Source organism: Berghia stephanieae, chromosome 5 (assembly GCF_034508935.2).
Source record: "Berghia stephanieae isolate SIO BIC M18660-M18661 chromosome 5, UCSD_Bste_1.3, whole genome shotgun sequence".
NCBI lineage: Eukaryota > Metazoa > Mollusca > Gastropoda > Nudibranchia > Aeolidiidae > Berghia > Berghia stephanieae.
This window is the reverse complement of record NC_088364.1, coordinates 8648527-8674599: the sequence shown is the minus strand read 5'-3', so window position 1 is coordinate 8674599 and position 26073 is coordinate 8648527. Positions and strand designations below refer to the sequence as shown.

General features: G+C 38.3%; 1 protein-coding gene and 1 pseudogene across 2 annotated transcripts; both read right to left on the bottom strand.

Moving 5' to 3' along the window:
• Positions 1-1386: 1386 nt before the first annotated feature.
• On the bottom strand, positions 1387-1817 carry LOC144973849 (uncharacterized). The gene is made up of 2 exons (XM_078916742.1): positions 1805-1817; positions 1387-1655 (listed from the first exon to the last, which is right to left on the bottom strand). Exons 1-2 carry the CDS (start codon positions 1815-1817, stop codon positions 1387-1389), a joined length of 282 nt encoding a protein of 93 aa, XP_078772868.1.
• Positions 1655-24611, bottom strand: LOC144972355 (uncharacterized; annotated as a pseudogene). The gene is made up of 4 exons (XR_013645344.1): positions 24500-24611; positions 22570-22650; positions 21272-21385; positions 1655-4895 (listed from the first exon to the last, which is right to left on the bottom strand). The product of XR_013645344.1 is annotated as an uncharacterized LOC144972355 (transcript).
• Positions 24612-26073: the final 1462 nt, after the last annotated feature.

Below are 26073 nucleotides of genomic sequence, written 5' to 3'. Positions count from 1 at the left end.
CAGGAAACAATTGGAAAACGGGTTGGGGGGACAGAAGACACAGCATGCACCTCCCCGCCCACTATGGGAAGAAACGAATCAAGTGCATCGAATCCTGGTGATGTTTGGTTCACACGTCCTTGTCATGTTGCATTTTTTTGTTTGCTCACAATGCAGCGATATCCATGATGTAAAACCTCATGGGTGACTATACCACAGGTAGAAAATTTTGATTTCAGAAGTAATGTCCTTCTCCCTTTAGGTCAATCTTACTACAAGATAAATTATACTCATATAAGTCAATGGCGTTAAAATAAACTGTGCCATTCTTTCAACCCAAGTAAAACTTATTGGTACAAAGATAGTGACTTTGCTATCTATCAAAAAATGTGGTAACTCTTCAATGTCTTCTACTACTACTATTGTTAATTCTGGGACTATTGTTGAAGCTTGGATATGAAACAGAAAAATATGAAAGTAAACACATCTTCAACTAAAGATACGAGTATATGGATTTTTTGTTTGTTTGTTTGTTTTTGTGAGGGTGTGTGCATTTTTTTTTCATTTTCGTTCACTTCTCTCCTCCCAATCCCCTCTTTTTCACTTTTTGGTTTGTTATTCCGAACACTTTTTAAAGAATATGAGTCAAATTTATGTTCAGTGTCGTAAACCTGTTAAGGCAGTCCACAAGTGCTGACTGCACTAGTACCTTACAATTACAACATTCAAATTTTGGCTGTGATATTAGTTTAGTATTAAAATTTAATTATAATAGAAAACATTTGAATGCCAATATGAGTTAAAAAAAAACAAAACAAGTTTCTTTCAATGGCTTTGTACTAAAATAAAATTAAAACCCAAGTCCTCTCGATTGGAAGAAATAAACTGGTAACTAGTGACACGAAAATGGGCCCATACTGAAAGTGGAGTGAGCCTTTATCCTAGACTGAATACTCAGTGCACATCGATTATTACCCTTTGACTTAGATAAAGTAAGCCTCACTTTGAGTCAACAAACTTTTACATTTATAGCTTTGACTGTAATTTTAGCAGATTGCACAGCTTATCTCAAAAGGCTTTTTTTGAGTGCTTACACAAGTTCTTACTGTGAGTTTATGCTTATTTTATCCATGTGCAAGACAGAGATATGGCTATTCTCCAGAATGGGTTTTTGAGTGTTTATATATCAAGTGATCACTGAGTAAATGTTTTCCAACAGGTAAAACATTGAGATATCTTTTCTCCAGAATGTATTCTAGAGTGTTCATACAAGCCTGAACTGTAAGCAAATACTTTTCCACAAATAAGACATTGATATGGCTTTTCTACAGAATGAATTCTTGAGTGCTGATGAAGGTCTGAATTGGATACAAATGCTTTACAACAAGTAAGACATTGATATGGCGTTTATCCAGAATGGGTTCTTGAGTGCTGGTGCAAGTGTGAACTGGATGCAAATGCTTTTCCACAAGCACGACATCTATATGGCTTTTCTCCAGAATGGATTCTTGAGTGCCGATGCAAGTATGAATTGGATGCAAATGCTTTTCCACAAGTAAGACATTGATATGGCTTTTCTCCAGAATGGATTCTTGAGTGCCGATGCAAGTGTGAACTGGATGCAAATGCTTTTCCACAAGTAAGACATTGATATGGCTTTTCTCCAGAATGTAGACCTGTAAATGAGCTCTATAAAAATTGACTGAAACTCTTCGTATCGTTTCAGAAAAATCCAAAGAATCGAGATGAATAGTAAACAGCAAGCTCATTTGAGCAAAACAATGGCAGAAAACTAATTTACGTGGGAATTAATTAGGCTACTTACAATTGTTTCTCATAATTAAGTACCCAAATCAGTGAAGAAACTGTCAACCAGTTTGTGTACAACGTGAGGCAATCGAGATGAGCTTGTAGCAATCATAAAACTTTCGATTTGAAGGTGTCTTCATAACGCACTTCCGGCTTTCGCATTAAACTTTCTCATACTTTTAGGCTCTACAAAGTAAATGTGGTCAACTTTGGCTTAGACGAAACAGTGAAATTTATCGCTTGGCGGCTCAGTTAAAATTGGCTACCATTGGGAACATGACAGGGTTTTAAAGTGAAAAGATAATTTCACAAAGGCTGTGTGAAAATACACTGGGGTGTGTTCAGACACGGCAATTCTAAGAAGCCTTGGCAATATATCCATTGTAAATATAAACGCCCTTGAGCAATGCGTAGCACTGTGGAACATTCCTAACTACTTCACGTCATTCGACTACGATTCATGAATTCTTTCTTTCTTTCCTTTTAAAAAATATATGAATTTGACGAATTGACTGATTTCAGTTAATTGACTGAGAATTTACAGGTCTAAGAATGGATTCTTGAGTGCCGATGCAAGTCTGAATTGGATGCAAATGCTTTTCCACAAGTAAGACATTGATATGGCTTTTCTCCAGAATGGATTCTTGAGTGCCGATGCAAGTGTGAACTTCTAGCAACTGCTTTTCCACAAGTAAGACATTGATATGGCTTTTCCCCAGAATGGATTCTTGAGTGCCGATGCAAGTGTGAATTGGATGCAAATGCTTTTCCACAAGTAAGACATTGATATGGCTTTTCCCCAGAATGGATTCTTGAGTGCCGATGCAAGTCTGAATTGGATGCAAATGCTTTTCCACAAGTAAGACATTGATATGGCTTTTCCCCAGAATGGATTCTTGAGTGCAGATGCAAGCCTGAATTGAATGCAAATGCTTTTCCACAAGTAAGACATTGATATGGCTTTTCTCCAGAATGGATTCTTGAGTGTGATTGTAATTCTGAACTGGATGCAAATGCTTTTCCACAAGCACGACATCTATATGGCTTTTCTCCAGAATGGATTCTTGAGTGAATTTGCAAGATTGATCTTGTAGCAAATTGTTTTCCGCAAGTAAGACATCGATATGGCTTTTCTCCAGAATGGATTCTTGAGTGTGTTTGCAAGCCTGATCTTCTAGCAAATGCTTTTCCACAAGTAAGACATTGATATGGCTTTTCCCAGAATGGATTCTAGAGTGCTGATGCAAGTCTGAATTGGATGCAAATGCTTTTCCACAAGTAAGACATTGATATGGCTTTTCTCCAGAATGGATTCTTGAGTGTGATTGTAATTCTGAACTGGATGCAAATGCTTTTCCACAAGCACGACATCTATATGGCTTTTCTCCAGAATGGATTCTTGAGTGAATTTGCAAGATTGATCTTCTAGCAAATTGTTTTCCACAAGTAAGACATCGATATGGCTTTTCTCCAGAATGGATTCTTGAATGCCTCTTTAAGTTTGAACTGGATGCAAATGCTTCTCCACAAGTAAGACATTGATATGGTTTTTCCCCAGAATGGATTCTTGAGTGTGATTGCAAGTTTGAACTGGATGCAAATGCTTTTCCACAAGTAAGACATTGATGTGGTTTTTCCCCAGAATGGATTCTTGAGTGCCGATGCAAGTCTGAATTGGATGCAAATGCTTTTCCACAAGTAAGACATTGATATGGCTTTTCTCCAGAATGGATTCTTGAGTGTGATTGTAATTCTGAACTGGATGCAAATGCTTTTCCACAAGCACGACATCTATATGGCTTTTCTCCAGAATGGATTCTTGAGTGAATTTGCAAGATTGATCTTGTAGCAAATTGTTTTCCGCAAGTAAGACATCGATATGGCTTTTCTCCAGAATGGATTCTTGAGTGTGTTTGCAAGCCTGATCTTCTAGCAAATGCTTTTCCACAAGTAAGACATTGATATGGCTTTTCCCCAGAATGGATTCTTGAGTGTGATTGCAAGCCTGATCTTCTAGCAAATGCTTTTCCACAAGTAAGACATTGATATGGCTTTTCCCCAGAATGGATTCTAGAGTGCCGATGCAAGTCTGAACTGGATGCAAATGCTTTTCCACAAGTAAGACATTGATATGGCTTTTCTCCAGAATGGATTCTTGAGTGTGATTGTAAGTCTGAACTGGATGCAAATGCTTTTCCACAAGCACGACATCTATATGGCTTTTCTCCAGAATGGATTCTTGAGTGAATTTGCAAGATTGATCTTCTAGCAAATTGTTTTCCGCAAGTAAGACATCGATATGGCTTTTCTCCAGAATGGATTCTTGAATGCCTCTTTAAGTTTGAACTGGATGCAAATGCTTCTCCACAAGTAAGACATTGATATGGTTTTTTCCCCAGAATGGATTCTTGAGTGTGATTGCAAGTTTGAACTGGATGCAAATGCTTTTCCACAAGTAAGACATTGATATGGCTTTTCTCCAGAATGGATTCTTGAGTGAATTTGCAAGATTGATCTTCTAGCAAATTGTTTTCCGCAAGTAAGACATCGATATGGCTTTTCTCCAGAATGGATTCTTGAATGCCTCTTTAAGTCTGAACTGTATGCAAATGCTTCTCCACAAGTAAGACATTGATGTGGTTTTTCCCAAGAATGGATTCTTGAGTGTGATTGCAAGTTTGAACTTCTAGCAAATGCTTTTCCACAAGTAAGACATTGATGTGGTTTTTCCCAAGAATGGATTCTTGAGTGTGATTGCAAGTTTGAACTTCTAGCAAATGCTTTTCCACAAGTAAGACATTGATATCGTTTTTCCCGAGAATGGACTTTTGTGTGTCCATACAAAGCTGACCTATAAGTAAATGCTTTCTCTTTTTGAAGCATTTTCTCTCTTCCATCTGCACCACTTCCATTATCAAGTGTATTCTGGGATGTGGAAGGTTTATCAAAACGTGTATCACAATTATCCTTGGTGTCATTCTCAGATATTTCAGGCAATTCAACACAATTGACAGTCGATTGATCATTATCAATTTCAACATGAAAGTCCTCATGGAGTCTCGCATCCAAAGGATTGTCACAGTCTTCAACATCTACATCCTTGAGCTCTGCAAAATAGAGATAGTAAAAAAAAATAAAATATATCCTTTAACAAATAATCATAAAGCAAACAATAAAAACCTATTATAATTACTAGTAAAGAAAAACATAAAAGCGTTATACTTTAACTCCTAAATGATAAATTTGTATCTTAAAAACCTTCGACTTTCAGTGATGATAATGACAATTTGTCACAAAAAAAAGGAGGAAAGTGTATCAGTCTATCAATCTACCTAGGACCAAATTTAAAAAAAATAAAAGAATAATATGGTTACATAATATTATGTAATAATACACTAAGCAACAAATAAAAACACATCACCTTTAGATCGTCAGTAGCATTTTACATCTGAGCGATTTAATCAAAATAATAAAATAGATTAAAACTTTAGTCAATTTTCTTTCCTCTGATATACGATGAGATGGAAGGAGTACGGATAACAACTCTTCAAATCACATCAGGTGAAGGACATAAACTTTCAATACAACATAGAACCAAAAGAGCCAGCACCAATGATACATGAAATAGAAAAGGCTTTATCGAAACTAAAGAATGGTCGGTAAATCTCCGAGACTGGATGGTATCCCAGCAGAACTTATAAAAGCGAATAGAGAACATGCGGTGAAAATCCTACACTCACTATGCTGCAAGATCTGGGAGACATGTCAATGGCCAGAGGAATGGAAACAACAAGACCTCGGCCTAGTTATATTAAAAAAAAACATCCTAGAATGTACAGAGATGAATGGAAGAGAATTATATGATACCGTCAACAGATGAAGAGAATGGGCAGACTTTTGTCATCACAGGCCACGGGGCAGCCAACGACACTGGACAGTGAGTGAGTGAGTGATATATGATATGCCAAGGTCATCGAAGCTTTGACAGGGCTACCAAGTTCAGAGAGTCAAAATGAGGGACTAATGAGGGACAGAATAATAGGCACACACACACACACACACATATACATACTGCCAAAATGAAATAAAGACCGTAGCCGACAGTACACAATAAAACTACCAATTGGATATACAGATACGCCAACTTTAAATTTGGCTCACAGGAATTTCAGACACCACTCGTAGGAATTTTAAAAAAAGAGGAATTTCCCAGGGATGCCACCAGGCAAATTAAAAAAAGCCTGAAAACTTGCGCGGACGAGATACAAATCAACGTCAAGGGCTTTGTAGGGATTTGAAAAATATCAAATTTGGAATATTGTTTCAGTACCTATTATTGCAATTGAGAGTAAATAACACACAAAAGAAAGGAGAGTTAACAGTTTTCAAATTGATAAAATAAGGCGCTGAAAACAAAATATAGACAAATTAATATCAATAGCTATCAGGGGTGAGAATGACTGGTCACATAAAAGGAGAAAATTTTTCATTGTGAAGATCATGAACCACCCATGCAACCATCAGGGATGCCACCAGGCAAATTAAAAAAAGCCTGAAAACTTGCGCGGACGAGATACAAATCAACGTCAAGGGCTTTGTAGGGATTTGAAAAATATCAAATTTGGAATATTGTTTCAGTACCTATTATTGCAATTGAGAGTAAATAACACACAAAAGAAAGGAGAGTTAACAGTTTTCAAATTGATAAAATAAGGTGCTGAAAACAAAATATAGACAAATTAATATCAATAGCTATCAGGGGTGAGAATGACTGGTCACATAAAAGGAGAAAATTTTTCATTGTGAAGATCATGAACCACCCATGCAACCATAACCTATAAATTTAAACTTCACTCAAATTCACTGAGATGCGATCCAAAATTTGTCTAGCAGCAATTTCTGACGCGACTCGGAGAATTTCAAAAGTTGAAAGTGTAATTACATTTGGTGGTTGTAGTAGGGATGATGATGTGGTGGTGGTTGTAGTAGTAGTGGTGGTAGGGATGATGTGGTAGTGATTATAGTAGCACTGGTCGTATGGATGATTTTGTGGTGGTGGTTGTAGTAGCTGTGGTAGGAATGATGATGTAGTGGTAGGTGTAGTAGTAGTGGTGGTAGGGATGATGTGGTGTTATTTGTAGTAGAAGTGGTGCTAGGGATGATGGTGTGGTGGTGGTTGTAGTAGTGGTAGCAGGGTTGATGATGTGGTTGTAGTTGTAGTAGTAGTGGTGGTAGGGATGATGGTGTGGTGGTGGTTGTTGTAGGAGTGGTGGTAGGGATGATGATGTGGTGGTGATTGTAGTAGTAGTAGTAGTAGTAGTAGTAGTAGTAGTAGTAGTAGTAGTAGTAGTAGTAGTAGTAGTGGTCTTTGAGATGATGATGTGATGGTGGTTGTAGTAGTAGTGGTGGTAGGGATGATGATGTGGTGGTGGTTGTAGTAGTGGTGGTCTTTTAGAGATAATTGTGTGGTGGTGGTTGTAATAGTAATAGTTGTGGTAGGAATGACGATGTGGTGGTAGCTGTAGTAGTACTGGTGGTAGGGATGATGTGGTGTTATTTGTAGTAGTAGTGTTGGTAGGGATGATGATGTGGTGGTGGTTGTAATAGTAGTGGTGGTAGAGATGATGTAGTGGTTTTGGTGAGTGTTTTTTTTTTCAGTGATAATAGGAGGAAAATGTCTCCGTCCATCCGCCAAACGCAGGCAAAGTGTAAAAATAACAGGAACATAGTTTTGTATTGGTATTATGTAATATATTACTATTACTAGTATAAATCCATTCTTATCATTAAACATAAATTTAGTTTTTGTAAAGATTTAATGGATGGTTGCGAGAGAGAGAGAGAGAGAGAGAGAGAGAGAGAGAGAGAGAGAGAGAGAGAGAGAGAGAGAGAGAGAGAGAGAGAGAGAGAGGGGGGGACTTCTTTACCAGAATAATTTATGAATTGATCTTAGGAATTCTCTATCAAAAATAAAAAAAAGAAGAAGAAAAGAGAAATGGAAAGAAAGGCAAAGGGGGGGGGGGGGAGAGAGAGAGAGAGAGAGAGAGAGAGAGAGAGAGAGAGAGAGAGAGAGAGAGAGAGAGAGAGAGAGAGAGAGAGAGGAAGAGAAGGGAGTGAGAGAGGAGAGAGAGAGAGAGAGAGAGAGAGAGAGAGGAGGAGAGAGAGAGAAGAGAGAGAGAGAGAGAGAGAGAGAGAGAGAGATTTGTTCCTCCCCTTCCCCTTCAACCATCAACTTGCTAATCAAAGAACACCACTGGTCGTCATGTCTCAATTGTGACATCTGGTGCCATTCAGTCTGGCCCGACGTCATAAAAACGGGACCGCAACTAAATTTAACGAGACTATTGCACATGTGTCAAAATATGACATAAGACATAATGGTGATTTTGTGGTTTTGAGGAAATGTTTGACACGGCGAATTCAGAGGAAAATTTCTGAGAAATTCTCAAAATCACTGTTTATTTATCAAATTATTTTTTTTTAATAAAGGAGGAATTGTGATGGGGATGGGCGTAGATAAACTACCATTTAGGTGCCCAAATATTCGACCGGCGGTCACAGCCCAAATTATTCACCCGGCGAAAAAGTTCCGGCTCAAATCTCGATCGCGATTTTTTCTTCGTCTTCAAAAAAAATTTTTTTTTTTTTTTTGAATAGTGACGACGGACAAAAACGGAGGTCCCGGATTAAACGGCTGGTGGTAAAAAAACCCGGATTTCCGGCTAAAATCGGAAAAAGTGGCATCCCTGAACCATAACCATAAATTTAAACTTCACTCAATTCACTGGATGCGATCCAAAATTTGTCTCGCAGCAAATTTCTGAGCACCGGAGAATTTCAAAAAGTTGAAAGTGTAATTACATTTGTGTGTAGTAGGATGAGATGTGGTGGTGGTTGTAGTAGTATGGTTGGTAGGGATGATGTGGAGTGATTAAGAGCATTGGTCGAAATGGATGATTTGTGGTGGTGGTTGTAGTAGCTGTGGTAGGAATGATGATGTAGTGGTAGGTGTAGTAGTAGTGGTGGTAGGGATGATGTGGTGTTATTTGTAGTAGAAGTGGTGCTAGGGATGATGGTGGTGGTGGTGTAGTATGTAGCAGGTTGATGATGTGGTTGTAGTTGTAGTAGTAGTGGTGGTAGGGATGATGGTGTGGTGGTGGTTGTTGTAGGGATGATGATGTGGTGGTGATTGTAGTAGTAGTAGTAGTATAGTATAGTAGTAGTAGTAGTAGTAGTATAGTAGTAGTAATATAGTAGTAGTAGTAGTATAGTATAGTAGTAGTAGTAGTGGTCTTTGAGTGAGATGTGTGGTTTGTATATGGGGTAGGGATGATGTGTGGTGGTTTGTAGTAGTGGTGCTTTGAGTAATTGTGTGGTGGGGTTGTAATAGTAATAGTTGTGTGGGATGACGATGTGGTGGTAGTTGTAGTAGTACTGGTGGTGGGATGATGTGTGTTATTTGTGTAGTAGTTTGTAGGGATGATGATGTGGTGGTGGTTGTAATAGTAGTGTGGTAGAGTGATGTAGTGGTTTTGGTGAGTGTTTTTTTTTCAGTGATAATAGGAGGAAAATGTCTCCGTCCATCCGCCAAACGCAGGCAAAGTGTAAAAATAACAGGAACATAGTTTTGTATTGGTATTATGTAATATATTACTATTACTAGTATAAATCCATTCTTATCATTAAACATAAATTTAGTTTTTGTAAAGATTTAATGGATGGTTGCGAGAGAGAGAGGAGAGAGAGGAGAGAGAGAGAGAGAGAGGAGAGAGAGAGGAGAGAGAGAGGAGAGATGAGAGAGAGAGAGAGAGAGAGAGGGGGGACTTCTTTACCAGAATAATTTATGAATTGATCTTAGGATTCTCTATCAAAATAAAAAAGAAGAAAAAGAGAAATGAAGAAGGCAAGGGGGGGGGGGAAGGGGGAGAGAGAGTGAGAGAGAGAGACAGAGAGAGGAAGAGAGAGGAGAGAGGGAGAGAGAGAAGGAGAGTGAGTAGAGAGGAGTAGAGAGAGAGAGAGAGAGCAGAGAGAAGAAGAAGAGAGAGAGTAGAGAGGAGATGAGAGAGAGAGAGAGAGATTTGTTTCCTTCAAACAACGAAAAGAAACATGGTCGAAGCCAAGTGAACTGGTGCATCAGGGGACTCTTACAAACGGTACGCATTAATTGTGAATCTGGACTCATTCAAAAAAAAAAGAAAGAAGAATGAGAGAAAGGGGGGGAGGAAGAGAAGGGGAGAGAAGAGAGAGAAGAGGAAGAGAGAGAGAGAAGAGAGAGAGAGAGAAGAGAGAGGAGAGAAGAGAGAGAGAGAGAGAGAGAGAAAAAGAAAAAGGAGAAGATTGTCCCCCCTCCTTACCATCACTCTATCAAAACACACGGTGCATGTCTCAATGTGACATCGTGCATCATGCCCGCCCGTCATAAAAACGGGACCGCAACTAAATTTAACGAGACTATTGCACATGTGTCAAAATATGACATAAGACATAATGGTGATTTTGTGGTTTTGAGGGAAATGTTTGACACGGCGAATTCAGAGGAAAATTTCTGAGAAATTCTCAAAATCACTGTTTATTTATCAAATTATTTTTTTTTAATAAAGGAGGAATTGTGATGGGGATGGGCGTAGATAAACTACCATTTAGGTGCCCAAATATTCGACCGGCGGTCACAGCCCAAATCATTCACCCGGCAAAAAAGTTCCGGCTCAAATCTCGATCGCGATTTTTTTCTTCGTCTTCAAAAAAAATTTTTTTTTTTTTTGAATAGTGACGACGGACAAAAACCGGAGGTTCCGGATTAAAACCGGCTGGTGGTAAAAAAAACCCCGGATTTCCGGCTAAAATCGGAAAAGTGGCATCCCTGAACCATAACCTATAAATTTAAACTTCACTCAAATTCACTGAGATGCGATCCAAAATTTGTCTCGCAGCAATTTCTGACGCGACTCGGAGAATTTCAAAAGTTGAAAGTGTAATTACATTTGGTGGTTGTAGTAGGGATGATGATGTGGTGGTGGTTGTAGTAGTAGTGGTGGTAGGGATGATGTGGTAGTGATTATAGTAGCACTGGTCGTATGGATGATTGTGTGGTGGTGGTTGTAGTAGCTGTGGTAGGAATGATGATGTAGTGGTAGGTGTAGTAGTAGTGGTGGTAGGGATGATGTGGTGTTATTTGTAGTAGAAGTGGTGCTAGGGATGATGGTGTGGTGGTGGTTGTAGTAGTGGTAGCAGGGTTGATGATGTGGTTGTAGTTGTAGTAGTAGTGGTGGTAGGGATGATGGTGTGGTGGTGGTTGTTGTAGGGATGATGATGTGGTGGTGATTGTAGTAGTAGTAGTAGTAGTAGTAGTAGTAGTAGTAGTAGTAGTAGTAGTAGTAGTAGTAGTAGTAGTAGTAGTAGTAGTAGTAGTAGTAGTAGTAGTAGTAGTGTGTCTTTGAGATGATGATGTGATGGTGGTTGTAGTAGTAGTGATGGTAGGGATGATGATGTGGTGGTGGTTGTAGTAGTGGTGGTCTTTTAGAGATAATTGTGTGGTGGTGGTTGTAATAGTAATAGTTGTGGTAGGAATGACGATGTGGTGGTAGTTGTAGTAGTACTGGTGGTAGGGATGATGTGGTGTTATTTGTAGTAGTAGTGTTGGTAGGGATGATGATGTGGTGGTGGTTGTAATAGTAGTGGTGGTAGAGATGATGTAGTGGTTTTGGTGAGTGTTTTTTTTTTCAGTGATAATAGGAGGAAATGTCTCCGTCCATCCGCCAAACGCAGGCAAAGTGTAAAAATAACAGGAACATAGTTTTGTATTGGTATTATGTAATATATTACTATTACTAGTATAAATCCATTCTTATCATTAAACATAAATTTAGTTTTTGTAAAGATTTAATGGATGGTTGCGAGAGAGAGAGAGAGAGAGAGAGAGAGAGAGAGAGAGAGAGAGAGAAGAGAGAGAGAGAGAGAGAGAGAGAGAGAGAGAGAGGAGGGGGGAGACTTCTTTACCAGAATAATTTATGAATTGATCTTAGGAATTCTCTATCAAAAATAAAAAAAAGAAGAAGAAAAGAGAAATGGAAAGAAAGGCAAAGGGGGGAGAGAGAGAGAGAGAGAGAGAGAGAGAGAGAGAGAGAGATGAGAGGAGAGAGAGAGGAAGAGAGAGAGAGAGAGAGAGAGAGTGAGAGAGAGAGAGAGAGAGAGAGAGAGAGAGAGAAGAGAGAGAGAGAGAGAGAGAGAGAGAGAGAGAGAGAGAGAGAGAGAGAGAGAGAGAGAATATATAGTGTTAGGTAATAGTTTAGTGTAGTAGTATGGTTTTGAGTAGTGAGGGTGTATAAGTGGTAGAAGATGTGTGTGTTGTGAGGCTTGGATAATTGTGGTGGTTGTATATATTTGTGATGACGAGTGTGGTGTTGTGAGTACTGGGGTAGGAGATGTGTGTTTGTATATGTTGAGGTGATGATGGTGGTTGTAGTAGTGTGGAGTAGTATGGTTGGGATGTTTTTTTTCAGTGATAAGGAAGTCCGTCACCAACGCAGCAAAGTGTAAATAACAACTTTGTATGTTTATGTAAATTACATTAGTATAACTCTTATCATAAACTATTGTTTTTTTTGTTGAGAGAGAGGAGAGAGAGAGAGAGAAGAGAGAGAGAGAGAGAAGAGAGAGAGAGAGAGAGGAGGAGGGGATTTTTCAAATAATTTTATCTTAGATTCCTACAAATAAAAAAGAAAAAGGAAATGGAAAGAGCAAGGGGAGGGAGAAGAGAGAGAGAGAAAGAAGAGAGAGGAGAGAAGAGAGAGAGAGAGAGAGGGAGAGAAGAGAGAGAGAGAGAGGGAGAGAAAAGAGGGAGAGAGGAGAGAGGAGAGAATATATGTCGTTGTGATTGTGGTGGTGGTTATAGCTGTGGTAGGAAGAGATATGGTAGGTGTAAGTAGTGTGAGGATGATGGGTGTTATTTGAGAAGTGGTGCTAGGGTGATGGTGTGTGTTGATAGTAGCAGTGTATGTGTTGAGTGATAGTATGGTGGTAGGATATGGTTGGTGGGTTGTAAGGAGTGTGGAGTGATATGAGTGTGGTGATTGTAGTATAGTATATTTTAGTATAGTAGAGTAGTATGTAGTAGATAGTAGTAATATATTAGTATATAGAATTAGTAGAGTAGGGTCTTTGACATCATTTGAAGGGTAAGTGTGTAGTCTGGTGGAATGAGATGTGTGTGGTTGTAGTAGGTGTTTTTAGAGATAATTGTTGTGGTTTGAATGTAAAATATTGTGGTAGGAATTGACGATTGGTGGTAGTTTAGAGTACTGGTGGTAGGATGATGTGTGTTAATTGAGTAGTAGTGTTCGGTAGGGATAGATATCGGTGTGTTTAAATATAGTGGTCGGTAGAATGATTATGTTTTGGTGTGTTTTTTTTTTTCAGTTGATAATAGGAGAAAATGTTCCGTCCATCGCCAAACCAGGCAAAGTGTAAAAATAAAGGAAAGTTTGTAATGTGGTTGTAATATATATACGTTTGTATATAAATCATTCTTATCATTAAACATAAATTTAGTTTTTGTAAAGATTTAATGGATGGTTGCGAGAGAGAGAGAGAGAGAGAGAGAGAGAGAGAGAGAGAGAGAGAGAGAGAGAGAGAGAGAGAGAGAGAGAGAGAGAGAGGAGGGGGGAGACTTCTTTACCAGAATTATTTATGAATTGATCTTAGGAATTCTCTATCAAAAATAAAAAAAAGAAGAAAAGAGAAATGGAAAGAAAGGCAAAGGGGGAGGAGAGAGAGAGAGAGGAGAGAGAGAGAGAGGAGAAGAGAGAGAGAGAGAGAGAGAGAGAGAGAGAGAGAGAGAGAGAGAGAGAGAGAGAGAGAGAGAGAGGAGAAGAGAGAGAGAGAGAGAGAGAGAGAGAGAGAGAGAGAGAGAGAGAGAGAGAGAGAGAGAGAGAGAGAGAGAGAGAGAGAGAGAGAGAGAGAGAGAGAGAGAGAGAGAGAGAGAGAGAGAGAGAGAGAGATTTGTTCCTCCCCTTCCCCTTCAACCATCAACTTGCTAATCAAAGAACACCACTGGTCGTCATGTCTCAATTGTGACATCTGGTGCCATTCAGTCTGGCCCGACGTCATAAAAACGGGACCGCAACTAAATTTAACGAGACTATTGCACATGTGTCAAAATATGACATAAGACATAATGGTGATTTTGTGGTTTTGAGGGAAATGTTTGACACGGCGAATTCAGCGGAAAATTTCTGAGAAATTCTCAAAATCACTGTTTATTTATCAAATTATTTTTTTTTAATAAAGGAGGAATTGTGATGGGGATGGGCGTAGATAAACTACCATTTAGGTGCCCAAATATTCGACCGGCGGTCACAGCCCAAATTATTCACCCGGCGAAACAGTTCCGGCTCAAATCTCGATCGCGATTTTTTTCTTCGTCTTCAAAAAAATTTTTTTTTTTTTTGAATAGTGACGACGGACAAAAACCGGAGGTTCCGGATTAAAACCGACTGGTGGTAAAAAAAAAAAACCGGATTTCCGGCTAAAACCGGAAAAGTGGCATCCCTGATTCCGCACACGAGAAAAGGAATTGAGATGGTATTTGGCATCGTGTTTAGATATTGTATAGCTCCAAATAGATAACTGATTAGAAAAATATGATATATAATTATAAACACAATGCCAAATACAATCCCAAAGTTGTTTTTTGTTTGTTTGTTTGTTGCTTTAGGTCTCTTCCAACACAATTGAGGTTATATGAGAGACCGCTGAAACAAAAAAACAAGCAATCTAACAAAAATAGTACAAATGTCAATCAAAATCATAACCTAAAGATATCACAAGCTAAATTATAAATAACCAAGAACAAACAGGCAGAAGATTTACAGGAAAAAAAAATATCCCCTGTCAAAAATACAATCACAAACCAAAGAAGCAGGATAGGCTAGTAAAGAGAAGAAGAAACGACATCACTATCGGATCGTACACCCATGCGAACATCATAGGTATATGATTCAAGGGTGATGCTCCCATCCAACCACCCGCAATCCCAAAGTTTCCTTATTTCAAATGAAATAAAGCTCCAAAACCAAATGGTAGTGATTGTAGTACTGGTTGTAGTGAAGATGATGTGGTTGTAGTGGTAGTGGTAATGATGATATGGTGGTGGTTGAAATAGTGGTAATGATGATGACGTGGTGGTGGTGGTGGTTGTAGTAATAGTGGTAGTGATGATGTGTTGGTTGTGGTTTTAGTAGTAGTGGTAGTGATGACGATGTGGTTGTGGTGGTTGTAGTATTAGTGGCAGTGATGATGATGTGGTGCTGGTGGTTGTAGCTGTAGTTGTAGTGATGATGATGTGGTGGTGGTGGTGGTGGTGGTTGTAGTAGTGTTCAGATGATGTGATAGTATCGGATGTAGTAGTAGTAGTGGTGGTACTGATGAATATGTGGTGATGGTGGTTGTTAGTGATGGTGAGGTGGTGGTGGTTGTAGTTGTAGTGGTAGATAATGATGTGGTGGTGGTGGTTGTAGTTGTAGTAGTAGATAATGATGTGGTGGTGGTGGTTGTAGTTGTAGTAGTAGATAATGATGTGGTAGTGGTGGTGGTTGTAGTAGTAATGATGATCATGTGACAGTGGTGGTGATTGTAGTTGTAGTAGTGGTGGTACTGATGATAATGTGGTGGTGGTTGTTGTAGTAGTTGTGGCAGTAATGATGATAATATGGTGGTGGTGGTTGAAATAGAAGTGGTAGTGATGCGATGTGGTGGTGGTAGTTGTATTAGTTGTGGTCGTCATGATGATGATGTAGTGGTGGTAGTAGAAGTGGTTATGCTGATGCATTGGTGGTGGTGGTTGTAGTAGAAACGGTAGTGATGATGATGTGGTGGTGGTTGTTATAGTAGTAGTGCTAGTGGTGATGATTATAGTAGTGGTGGTAGTGATGATGTGGTGGTTGTAGTAGTGGTGGTCGTGATGATATGGTGGTGGTGGTTGTAGTAGTGGTGGTAGTGTTGATAATATAGTAGTGGTGGTTGAAGTTGTTGTAATGATGACGATGTGGTGGTGTGGTTCTATTAGTAGTGGTAGTGATGACGTTGTGGTTGTGGTGGTAGTGATAGGGATGATGATGTGCTGGAGGTTGAAGCTGTGGTTGTAGTGATAAAGATGTGGTGGTGGTTGTAGTAGTGTTAGCTCAGATGATGTGGTAGTATTGGATGTAGTAGTATTTCGTTCAAAAGTTTCGAGTGTGTCCAAACCACATTGACCTACCCTCAAATTTCATTTTTAATCACTTGTATCTACAGACCACCCCCAAGCAAAAAGAACAAACTGAGACAGAATGATTTTGCTGACGAATTTTCAGATTTTGTATCAAAAGACACATCAAATAAGCGAAAAATTTATATCGGCGATTTTAATATTCAGTTTGATGTTGATCAGAATAGTCTCGTTAAAATTATAAAAAATATGCTGAATGAACATGGCCTCACTCAGTTAGTGACCTCTCCAACTCAAAGATTGGGGCACATCTTGGACTGGTTCATCATTGACACACCCTCGCTTGTTGAATCAATTAAAAATATCAAAAAAGAAATTTCAGACCACAATCTGATTCTGGCAACTCTCAATGCATCAAAGAGAAAGCAAAGAAAGTCAAGATAGTGTCTAGGGATACCAAAAAAATAGACATTAGTTCCTTCAAAAACAATCTGTCAGAGGAACTAGGAAGAATGGATATACCATCAGCACAGAAAACAGACGAGGTACTGCGCAACGCCATCGACAGGCATGCGCCAAGGACAACTAGAATAATAAATTCCAGGAAACCGTCTCCGTGGTTTAACCAGAGTGAAAAAACTGCCAAAAGGGAAAAAAGGAATGCAGAGGCATCGTGGAGAAAATCGGGCCTTGAGATTGACCGGCTGATATATATAGCAAAAAAGCATAAGTATAAAACCACCTGCAAAAGAGCAAAAAGAAACTATTATAACACAAAACTGTCATCAGTGAGGGACACTAAGGAATTTTTCTCTGTTTCAAAGGAACTTTTAGGGGAAGAAAAGGGCATGTGTCTACCCACTAATATCCCGGTAGAAAAGCAGCCGGATGCATTTTCAGATTTCTTTTCGGGAAAAATATCGAAAATTCGGAACAATTTGGACCTCGTGCAAAATGAAGATATAAATTTCCACCCTTTTTCGGGTTCACAGGGATTCTCTTGTTTTAAAGAAACAACTGAAGAAGAAATTTCTAAAATAATTTTTTCATCTTCCTCGAAGTCATGTGATTTAGATCCTTTACCAACTAATATTTTGAAATTATGTCTTCCTGAATTGTTACCTTGCATAACTTATATTATAAATCAGTCACTTATCTCAGGACAAGTCCCAGATATCTATAAACATGCAATTGTAAAGCCTCTCATAAAAAAGCAAAATCTCAATGTAAATGACCTTAGTAACTACCGTCCCGTCTCAAATCTGCCATTTCTTTCTAAAATCCTTGAAAAAAGTTGTACTCAGACGTCTTTCACAACATCTCCATGAAAACAATCTATGGGAAAAATTTCAGTCAGCTTATCGTTCTTACCACAGCACAGAAACTGCTCTGTGCTGTGTTGCGAGTGATTTGCTTGATGTTTTAGATAAAGGTTCTGTTTCTCTTCTGACATTGTTAGATCTTTCGGCGGCGTTTGATACTATTGATCACGGTATTCTCATTAAACGACTTAATATAACCTTTGGCTTGTCTGGGACTGTCTTGCAGTGGTTTGAATCTTATTTAGATGGCAGAAAGCAACAGGTTATGATTTTAGATAAACTTTCTCGTCAACATACATTGTCTTTTGGTGTTCCTCAAGGCTCTGTTTTGGGTCCAATTCTTTTTGTTTTGTATACTTCTCCATTATCTAATGTCATCACTGGTCATGGGCTGCGCTATCATCTCTATGCAGATGATACGCAACTTTATGCTACTGATAAAACTAAAAATCTCGAAAATATTGTGAAACGTGTGGAAGAATGTGTGACGGATGTGAAAGAGTGGATGGATGCAAACAAGTTGAAAATGAATGAGTCAAAAACAGAAGTGATGATTGTGGGAAATAGAGGGCAGTTGAAGGTGAATGATGGTCTTGAGGTGTTGATTGGGGGTGAAAAGATCAAAGTTTCAAAGACTGTGAAAAATTTGGGTGTCTATTTTGATTCAGAAATGAAAATGTCAGCTCACATTTCTGCTCTCTGTAAATCTTTATACTTTCAATTGAAGAAAATCAGTTCGATCCGTCAGTATATTGCAATTGGAACATGTAAAACATTGGTTGTTTCCCTCATTTTTTCGAAACTAGACTATTGTAACTCGCTGCTTGTCAACTTGCCTCAGGCTTCTATTAAACAATTGCAACTACTGCAAAACAGTGCTGCAAGATTAGTTTTTGGCAAAAAAAAAATTTGATCATGCAACCCCTTTGTTGGCCTCTCTCCACTGGTTGCCCATTGAAAAGCGCACATATTACAAAGCAGCGTGTCTTGTTTATAAGTGTTTGGCTGGTATAGCACCGGCATATCTCACAGATCACGTGGTCATGTGTAAATTTGAAAATTACACTTTAAGATCATGTAATGACCAAACGAAAATTTCGGAAAAAAGATCAAGAACAAAATTTGGTGATAGATCGTTTGCTTGTTTCGGCCCCAAGATTTGGAATGAACTACCACGTGGTCTGAGGGAGTGCAAGTCTTTACCTACTTTTAAAAAGAATCTCAAGACACATTTTTACTGTATTTGTTTTTCTTGACTCTATATGAATCCTTGATTTGGCTATGAATTGTTATTGTTGTTATTATTTTATTTTTTTATTTTTTCACTTAAAATTGATATTTATATTGTAAAGTGCCCAGAGCTTGTGTTTTACACGAGAATGAGCGCTATATAAATGTGTATTATTATTATTATTATTAGTAGTAGTAGTGATGGCAGTGATGATGATGTGGTGGTGGTGGTGTAGTAGTAGTGGTGGTAGTGATGATGATGTGGTGCTAGTGGTCGTGGTGGATGTAGTAGTAATGGTCGTGATTATGATATGGTGTTGGTGGTTGTAGTAGCAGTGGTAGTGATAATGATGTGGTGGTGGTCGTTGCAGTAGTAGTGGTAGAGATGATGATGTGGTGGTGGTGGTTGTAATAGTTGGGGTAGTGATGGTTGTAGTAGTTGTGTGCTAGTGATGATGATGTGGTGGTGGTGGTTGTAATAGTTGGGGTAGTGATGGTTGTAGTAGTTGTGCTAGTGATGATGATGTGGTGGTAGTGATGATGATGTGGTGGTGGTGGTTGTAATAGTTGGGGTAGTGATGGTTGTAGTAGTTGTGCTAGTGATGATGATGTGGTGGTAGTGATGATGATGTGGTGGTAGAATCGCAACGACAATTAGATGGTAGAGATATCAACATTGACAATTCATTTTTTTAATTTTTAGATCAGTACTAATATCTGGTAGTTCCCCGAGTTGATTATTTGTTTAGATAGTGTGATATACCTTAGCATATATGTTAATGGAAAGTGTTGCGAGGAAATATAATATTTTTATATATATAAATATATCAGGTAAATTATTGATTACCAAATCAGACTTTTGATTGTTTTATTTTTCAGCTGTGCTCGTGGTTCGTTGAGCCTCCATTGACAGGAGCAGTGTCCGCAAGTTGACAGAATAAACTGTTTTCGTCATTTTTATGAATATTTGAAGACCCATTATATTTTAAGTTTCTTATGTTAATTGTTGATTTCCACTTCATTTATTTCTATTTTTGTAACATTAGTCCAATATACTGATTTTTCCATAATTCTTATGTTTTTTATGAATTTTTGAAAATTTGTAGATGGTGAATTATATTTCAATAGTGTGACTTTGGAGACATATATATGAAAATTATATAGTTGCCCTTATAGATCTTGATTTATACTTTGATTTGATGAAACTTGGATGTTTGTATCTTTATTCATTAATTTTATGCGAAATTTTGAAATTGACCATTTTTCACATTTTTTGTCTCCCTTGGCGATTTAAGGGACATATGCATTTTTTTCGTTTTCGTGGCCCTTAAAATGTAATTAAATAAAGAGCTAGAGTTCTAAAAAAAATTGGAGTTGTTTAATTTCTATGAGACTCTAAGCAGATGAAATTTTGTCATTGTGAGCCCGATACTTTTTTTTATACGAAGCCCTGAAGTTGGGTGCTGAAGCAGGGTGTCGCGACAACGAAATTGTCAAATTTTCAAATGACCATATCTTCCTTAAAAATTGAGATACAGGTATGATAGTGGTATCAAAATGCTCAGAATTGCAAACTCTTTTGATCAAATTGAGCATTGTTGGGTTTGAAAAATCAGTTTTCTGTACCTACTAGTAGTGGTAGAGATGATGATGTGGTGGTGGTGGTTGTAATAGTTGGGGTAGTGATGGTTGTAGTAGTTGTGCTAGTGATAATGATGTAGTGGTAGTGATGATGTAGTGGTGGTGGTTGTAGTAGAAGTGGCAGTGATGATGTAGTGGTGGTGGTTGTAGTAGTTGGGGTAGTGATGGTTGTAGTAGTTGTGCTAGTGATAATGATGTAGTGGTAGTGATGATGTAGTGGTGGTGGTTGTAGTAGTAGTGGCAGTGATGATGTAGTGGTGGTGGTTGTAGTAGTAGTGGCAGTGATGTGGTGATTGGAGGGGAGAGAGGGGGGGGGGGGGGGGTATTCTTGGGACAAATTGACCTCATCAGAATTTGATGGAAGTTTCCCATAACTGGGGTGAAACCGGAGATTTAGCATCACTAGATGTAGTTTAAAATATCTCGGTCATTGACCCTAGTATTAGAGTAGAGGCATCGTATAATAATATCTCGGTCATTGACCTCCCTAAAATATTATATTATCTGACATCAACTAAAAACACTTTGAAGGGACTAATCAAAAACACAAAATGTGTATACTTTGACCATAGAGGATGATATCACAATCATAAACTCCTAATACTAATAACTATCAACAACCGGGCTGCAATGCTGAAAAGAACATGAAGCGGTGATGTGGGACATTACGTCCCAAACGTGGAAATGTTCCACATGATGCAGGACACTTGACAGCCCTGCTTTGATGTATCCTACATGCGAAAGTAAGAAAAAAAAACATGTCTAAAACACACACTACACGCAAAGAACTTTTACCCATGATTTACTTTTGTTGCCAAGTGAAAACTGATGTCATGTGTGTACATTGCTAGGAAACGCATTATGTTGAATGGACATATTTTAAACCTAGTCCTCTGTACTTGTTTCTGAACTTTACCATTTGCTTTTACACAAGGTGGTATCTTTTTCTTTATAGAATCACCAGGGTTTCCATTCCGTTTCCTTCTCATTTAGGCTGAGAGCATTTTTCTCGCATGCAGTCAGAATTTTATCAACGAAATACCCAATTATATACTATTGAGAAAACATGATTGCTTGATATTCTTACCTGAACTGATACCAAAAAGAGCAGCAAGCTGTTCCTCCGATTCTAGTGTGCCATTCATCAACATCTCTATAATTTGACTCACAGTCGATTCTGTAGCCAGGTTTGCAAAGCCAGCTGGAATAAATACATTAAGAAATCATTAGTATGATTATTATTATTAATATACTCATCATTTATTATTAATAGCTACATCTTGATTCCATATTGATTTGAGAAAAATATTTAAAAAATACAATTTAAAAAGGTAAAGAAAATGCGTTTCAGACTGACCGAGTTCGGCACGTTAATATTGTATCACGCGTGAAAAAAGCTTTCCCACCTACGCAATTCCACTGTCCCTCTGACCCCAACTTGGTCAAACGCACAAAGCTTGTTAACTGACATCAAAGGATTACCTGACACGAAGGGCTAATTGACTCAGAACTAGCTGTCTGCATCAAAAGGTGTGAAATGTGATCGCAGTCCACCCAATGCCGTGTGTTTGTTTACATTGACTGACGACTCAATTGCAATTATGCATTGTTTTCCTCTACTGGGGCATGAACAATAAGAAAGGATTAGAGAGAGGACTCGCGTCTCATCTTTTGATTGATCTATACAGTCCATGTCCACATTGCTACACTCAAAAAGCAACTGAACAGGCATCAACTTAAGGCAAGTTTTTCTTCCAATCAGAAAGCTGGCTCTCGAGCTGTAAAGGTCGACAAAATATCGTGCTTGAAAAAGAACATGACGAAAAAAACTATGCTGCTCTCTCCTCTGCCAGTCAATGAAGTGATGAAGTTTTGAAACAACTTCTTCAACAGTATGAATCTAATGACACATACAATGCAGACGGGACGAGGCTTTACTACAATCAACGCTACTCGTTTACCATTCCTACAAACAATGTCACACTTTGTTGTCGATGAAACACAAATAAAAAGAGAAATTTTAAAAGAAAAAAGCCCCCCCCCCCCCCTCCCAAAAAAAAAAAAAAAAATAAAAAGAAACAACCCCCCCCCCCCCCCCCCAAATGCCCCTTCTAATCAGTTTAATATCTTGAATATGACGATCCCAAGCCCGTAGAAACCTCAGAGGGGAAGGTCCTACATGACTGGTACATGAAAGCTGGTGCTTAGATGCTATTTTTAGCTTCTCCGCTTAATCGACACATTAACCCGAACTCCCGAGGGTGTGCGATTAAGCGGAGTCGACTGTACTACTACGACTACTAATATTATAATAATAATTTTAAAAAAATAATAATAACAATAAATTCCGCTAATCTACAAGTTATTTTTAAACAACTGACTCACTTCTTTGAAGAAGGTCCCATACTTGAGTCCTCAAATTACATTGCTGCTGGCTCTCATTGCCTTTATTCATATCAGGTGTATCTGTTGGGAATTATCAAATACAAAATATTTTAACAGCCAGTTAAAAAAATTCACAAATTCTATGAATAACTAAAGAGGCAAATAAATTACAAAACAGATGAATAAATAAAGAAAGTAAACAAACAAACAAAAAGACATAAATAAATAAGACATTTCCACTTTTCACCATAATCAACACATTTGTGCCCCTCCAGCTCAAAACAGTATTAAGTCAGGTTTTTAAATTTTGTGTTTATTGTACCTCTAAGTAAAGATTATTTCATGCCTAAAAGTTTTATACCAAATTTTTCTGATCACTCATTGCCGAGATACTAACGTTTAAAGTTAGCATACCTGCCTACTTGATAATTTCAAATTCAGTAAGAAATACAAAATTCATCAGTAATTAATGGTCCCATTTCAGCAATACTAAAGCAAACAAAAATAATGATAGATACACCCTTTTATATATATGTAAAATAAACTTATCATGTTATATAGGTCTCCTACTTATGCAGGTCAAGCCTCAATCAAAGTCCATTTTCCACAGCATGGCAAAATATTCATAAGAAATCAAGTCCAGTGAATAAGTAAAATCTACATCTGCTATAAATTCTACACATTATATATAAATAATGAAAATTTTTAAATTATTTTTTAATTTAATGTTGCGACCATTTGTATCAGTAATATTTCTGTAAGTCCGTAATTGTCCTTACAATTCCGTAACAATTACGGACAGTCCGTAATAATAGGCAAATCGACTATGAAGTTGAGGCACATGTTTCAAGCACAGTCGATTCAGTGTGCAAAGATTATTCCCCGGATATGGGGCATTTGAAATTTGACTTAGACTAAATAAAATTTGCGATGAGCTTAATATATACATTAAATAATGTGCCTATAATTTTTAAAAAATAATCGAATCATCATTTTGGTAGATTTTTATTTATCATTTTGTTAGATGATGCCTGTATTATGATTGTATTAGGTACAAAAAAACAAACAAACGCTGCACTTCAATTGAATTCTTTCTTTCTTGAAGGGTCTCTAAGAATCAATGATGAAATAAAATTTATTAAAGTGACATTTCTGTCATATCTAATTTCTACTATGTAATCATTTTTTGAAAAATACCAAAAGTATAAAAACAGTTGATAATTTCAAGGTACAGTTTTGAAACTATGTGACGCTGGTTGGTCAGGGACAGAAATGTTGAGATAGAGGAGAGAGAAAGAATGAGAGAGTAGAAACACACAGTACATAACAGAGGCTCACATGAAACTGAAACCAACTGGTCCCTTTCCAAAACAAAGAAAGACACAAAGCCACATTAAAAGACAAATGTTGGTGGGTGAGTAGACGAGATCGCAGGAAGGGGAGGCCTTCCGGAAGCTCCTCGGTCTAGCATTAGCATCTCTTTCAATTTGTATTTTCACCGTGGATCTTTTGTAATGCGTTTATTTATTCAATTTAGTAGCATTTTGAAAACTCTAGAACAAACCTTGATAGATTAGTGTGTGAGGGGGGGGGGGGGGGGGGGGGGGGGGGGGGGGGGGGGGGGGGGGGGGGGGGGGGGGGGGGGGGGGGGGGGGGGGGGGGGGGGGGGGGGGGGAGGAGAAATAATTAGACTTGGTTGCTATACATTTCCTTTTTTAAAGGGTATACAAATCATCAAAAATCCTTTTTTAAAAAATCAAAAAATAAATCCGCCATCCGCCAGGCCATTTCCCTAGAGCCTAGAGTTAAAGTTAATGATAATGTGTTGGCAATGTCAGAAAAAAAATTAATAAATGAATGCATTTCATTCCTTTGTTACGTGAAGAATGCATATCTTCCAGCATCCCTTCCACTCAATAGTGCAACATACCCATTAGAGCCTTAGCTTCTTTTGATCTTTAGAATTCGGATCACAAAACCCAACTTCTTGCGAGGATTATCAAGTTTAGTAAATTTGAAAGGCGGCATGCCAGGCCAGACACATTGATTTTCACAGTGATGCCAGGTGCCTTTGCAAAAATTCCGCAACATTTGCCCAAAACCCGAAATTATTATTTTTTTTTAATCTGCCATTTGATTTGAATTACTTATAATTAACAATAGTGTATTGTCTCTGAATTAAAAATTATGTTATTAAACGCTACTCAACAATTACAACCGTTTTCTCTTTAAAGGCATGAACATTCGGATTGACAAATTTTGTTTTGAGCGGGAGTTAGACTGTCGGATATTGTTTTCACCTTCGGTTAATCTGAATTAGGTAGTAGTAGTAGTAGTAGTAGTAGTAGTAGTTAGTAGTAGTAGTAGTAGTAGTAGTAGTAGTAGTAGTAGTAGTAGTAGTAGTAGTAGTGGGTAAGCTTCGCAGTCCGAATGACGCTTGCTGAGAATTGTGTGATTCAGCCATGGTCGATATGTATAGCTTCTCTCTCCATCCATGTTGTTAATTGTTTCCATTGGTCACGGTCCTGGGCCAGAGTTTTGAGGCTGTCAAGATCTTGTTGTGAATTAGGTTGTGTAATAAAGATATAGGACAACAGTCCACTCACAATAGGTGCTCCTACAAGTCACTCTATGGGGGGGGGGAGGAGAAATAATTAGACTTGGTTGCTATACATTTCCTTTTTTAAAGGGTATACAAATCATCAAAAATCCTTTTTTTAAAAATCAAAAAATAAATCCGCCATCCGCCAGGCCATTCCCCCCCCCCCCCCCCCCCCCCCCCCCCCCCCCCCCCCCCCCCCCCCCCCCCCCCCCCCCCCCCCCCCCCCCCGCCACTCGATGATAAGAATCCGCCAATTTGGCGAAAATCCTCCAACCTGGCTACACTGGATTTGAGGTGCATTCATGGAATTTACCCGTTTAATTCTATGGGTGCATTACAGTTTGATCATTCTCTGCATATCGTTGTTTCTCAGTATCTTCAAAATATCGCATTATTAACATTTCACATCACCATTCTCCATTCTGTTTCTTTTCATGAATAACGAAAACGAACGCTATGTATTATTCGCAGTACTATTGCGAATAGAGGAAATCACTATTCGCAATAGTAGAAGTTCTCTCCAGTCTCTGATCATTGGTTGGTGTCCCCTCACTGAACACAACACTGTATTTTCTGTTCAAAATGGCGTGTTGTCGAATGACTTGAAGTTGAATGAGAGGTTGTTAGTTTGAGATAGAATGACAGAAAAGGAGGGATGATTGAAATATTTTGTGTGACTGAGAATTGATATTTTGAACGTTTCAACTTTTCCTTCAAGTCTGAAATTTGACGAGATCATGTTTTTGTTTTGTTTTTGTTACCCCAATCCACCCCATGAAAAATACCTCGTCCCCACCTCTCCGACTTGATCATTCGTCCACATCTTGAAATCTATCAGTCAGCTTTTCTGTCAGAATACTTTAAAGAGAATAGCTCCGGCCCGTTTATTGTTTTATTTACAG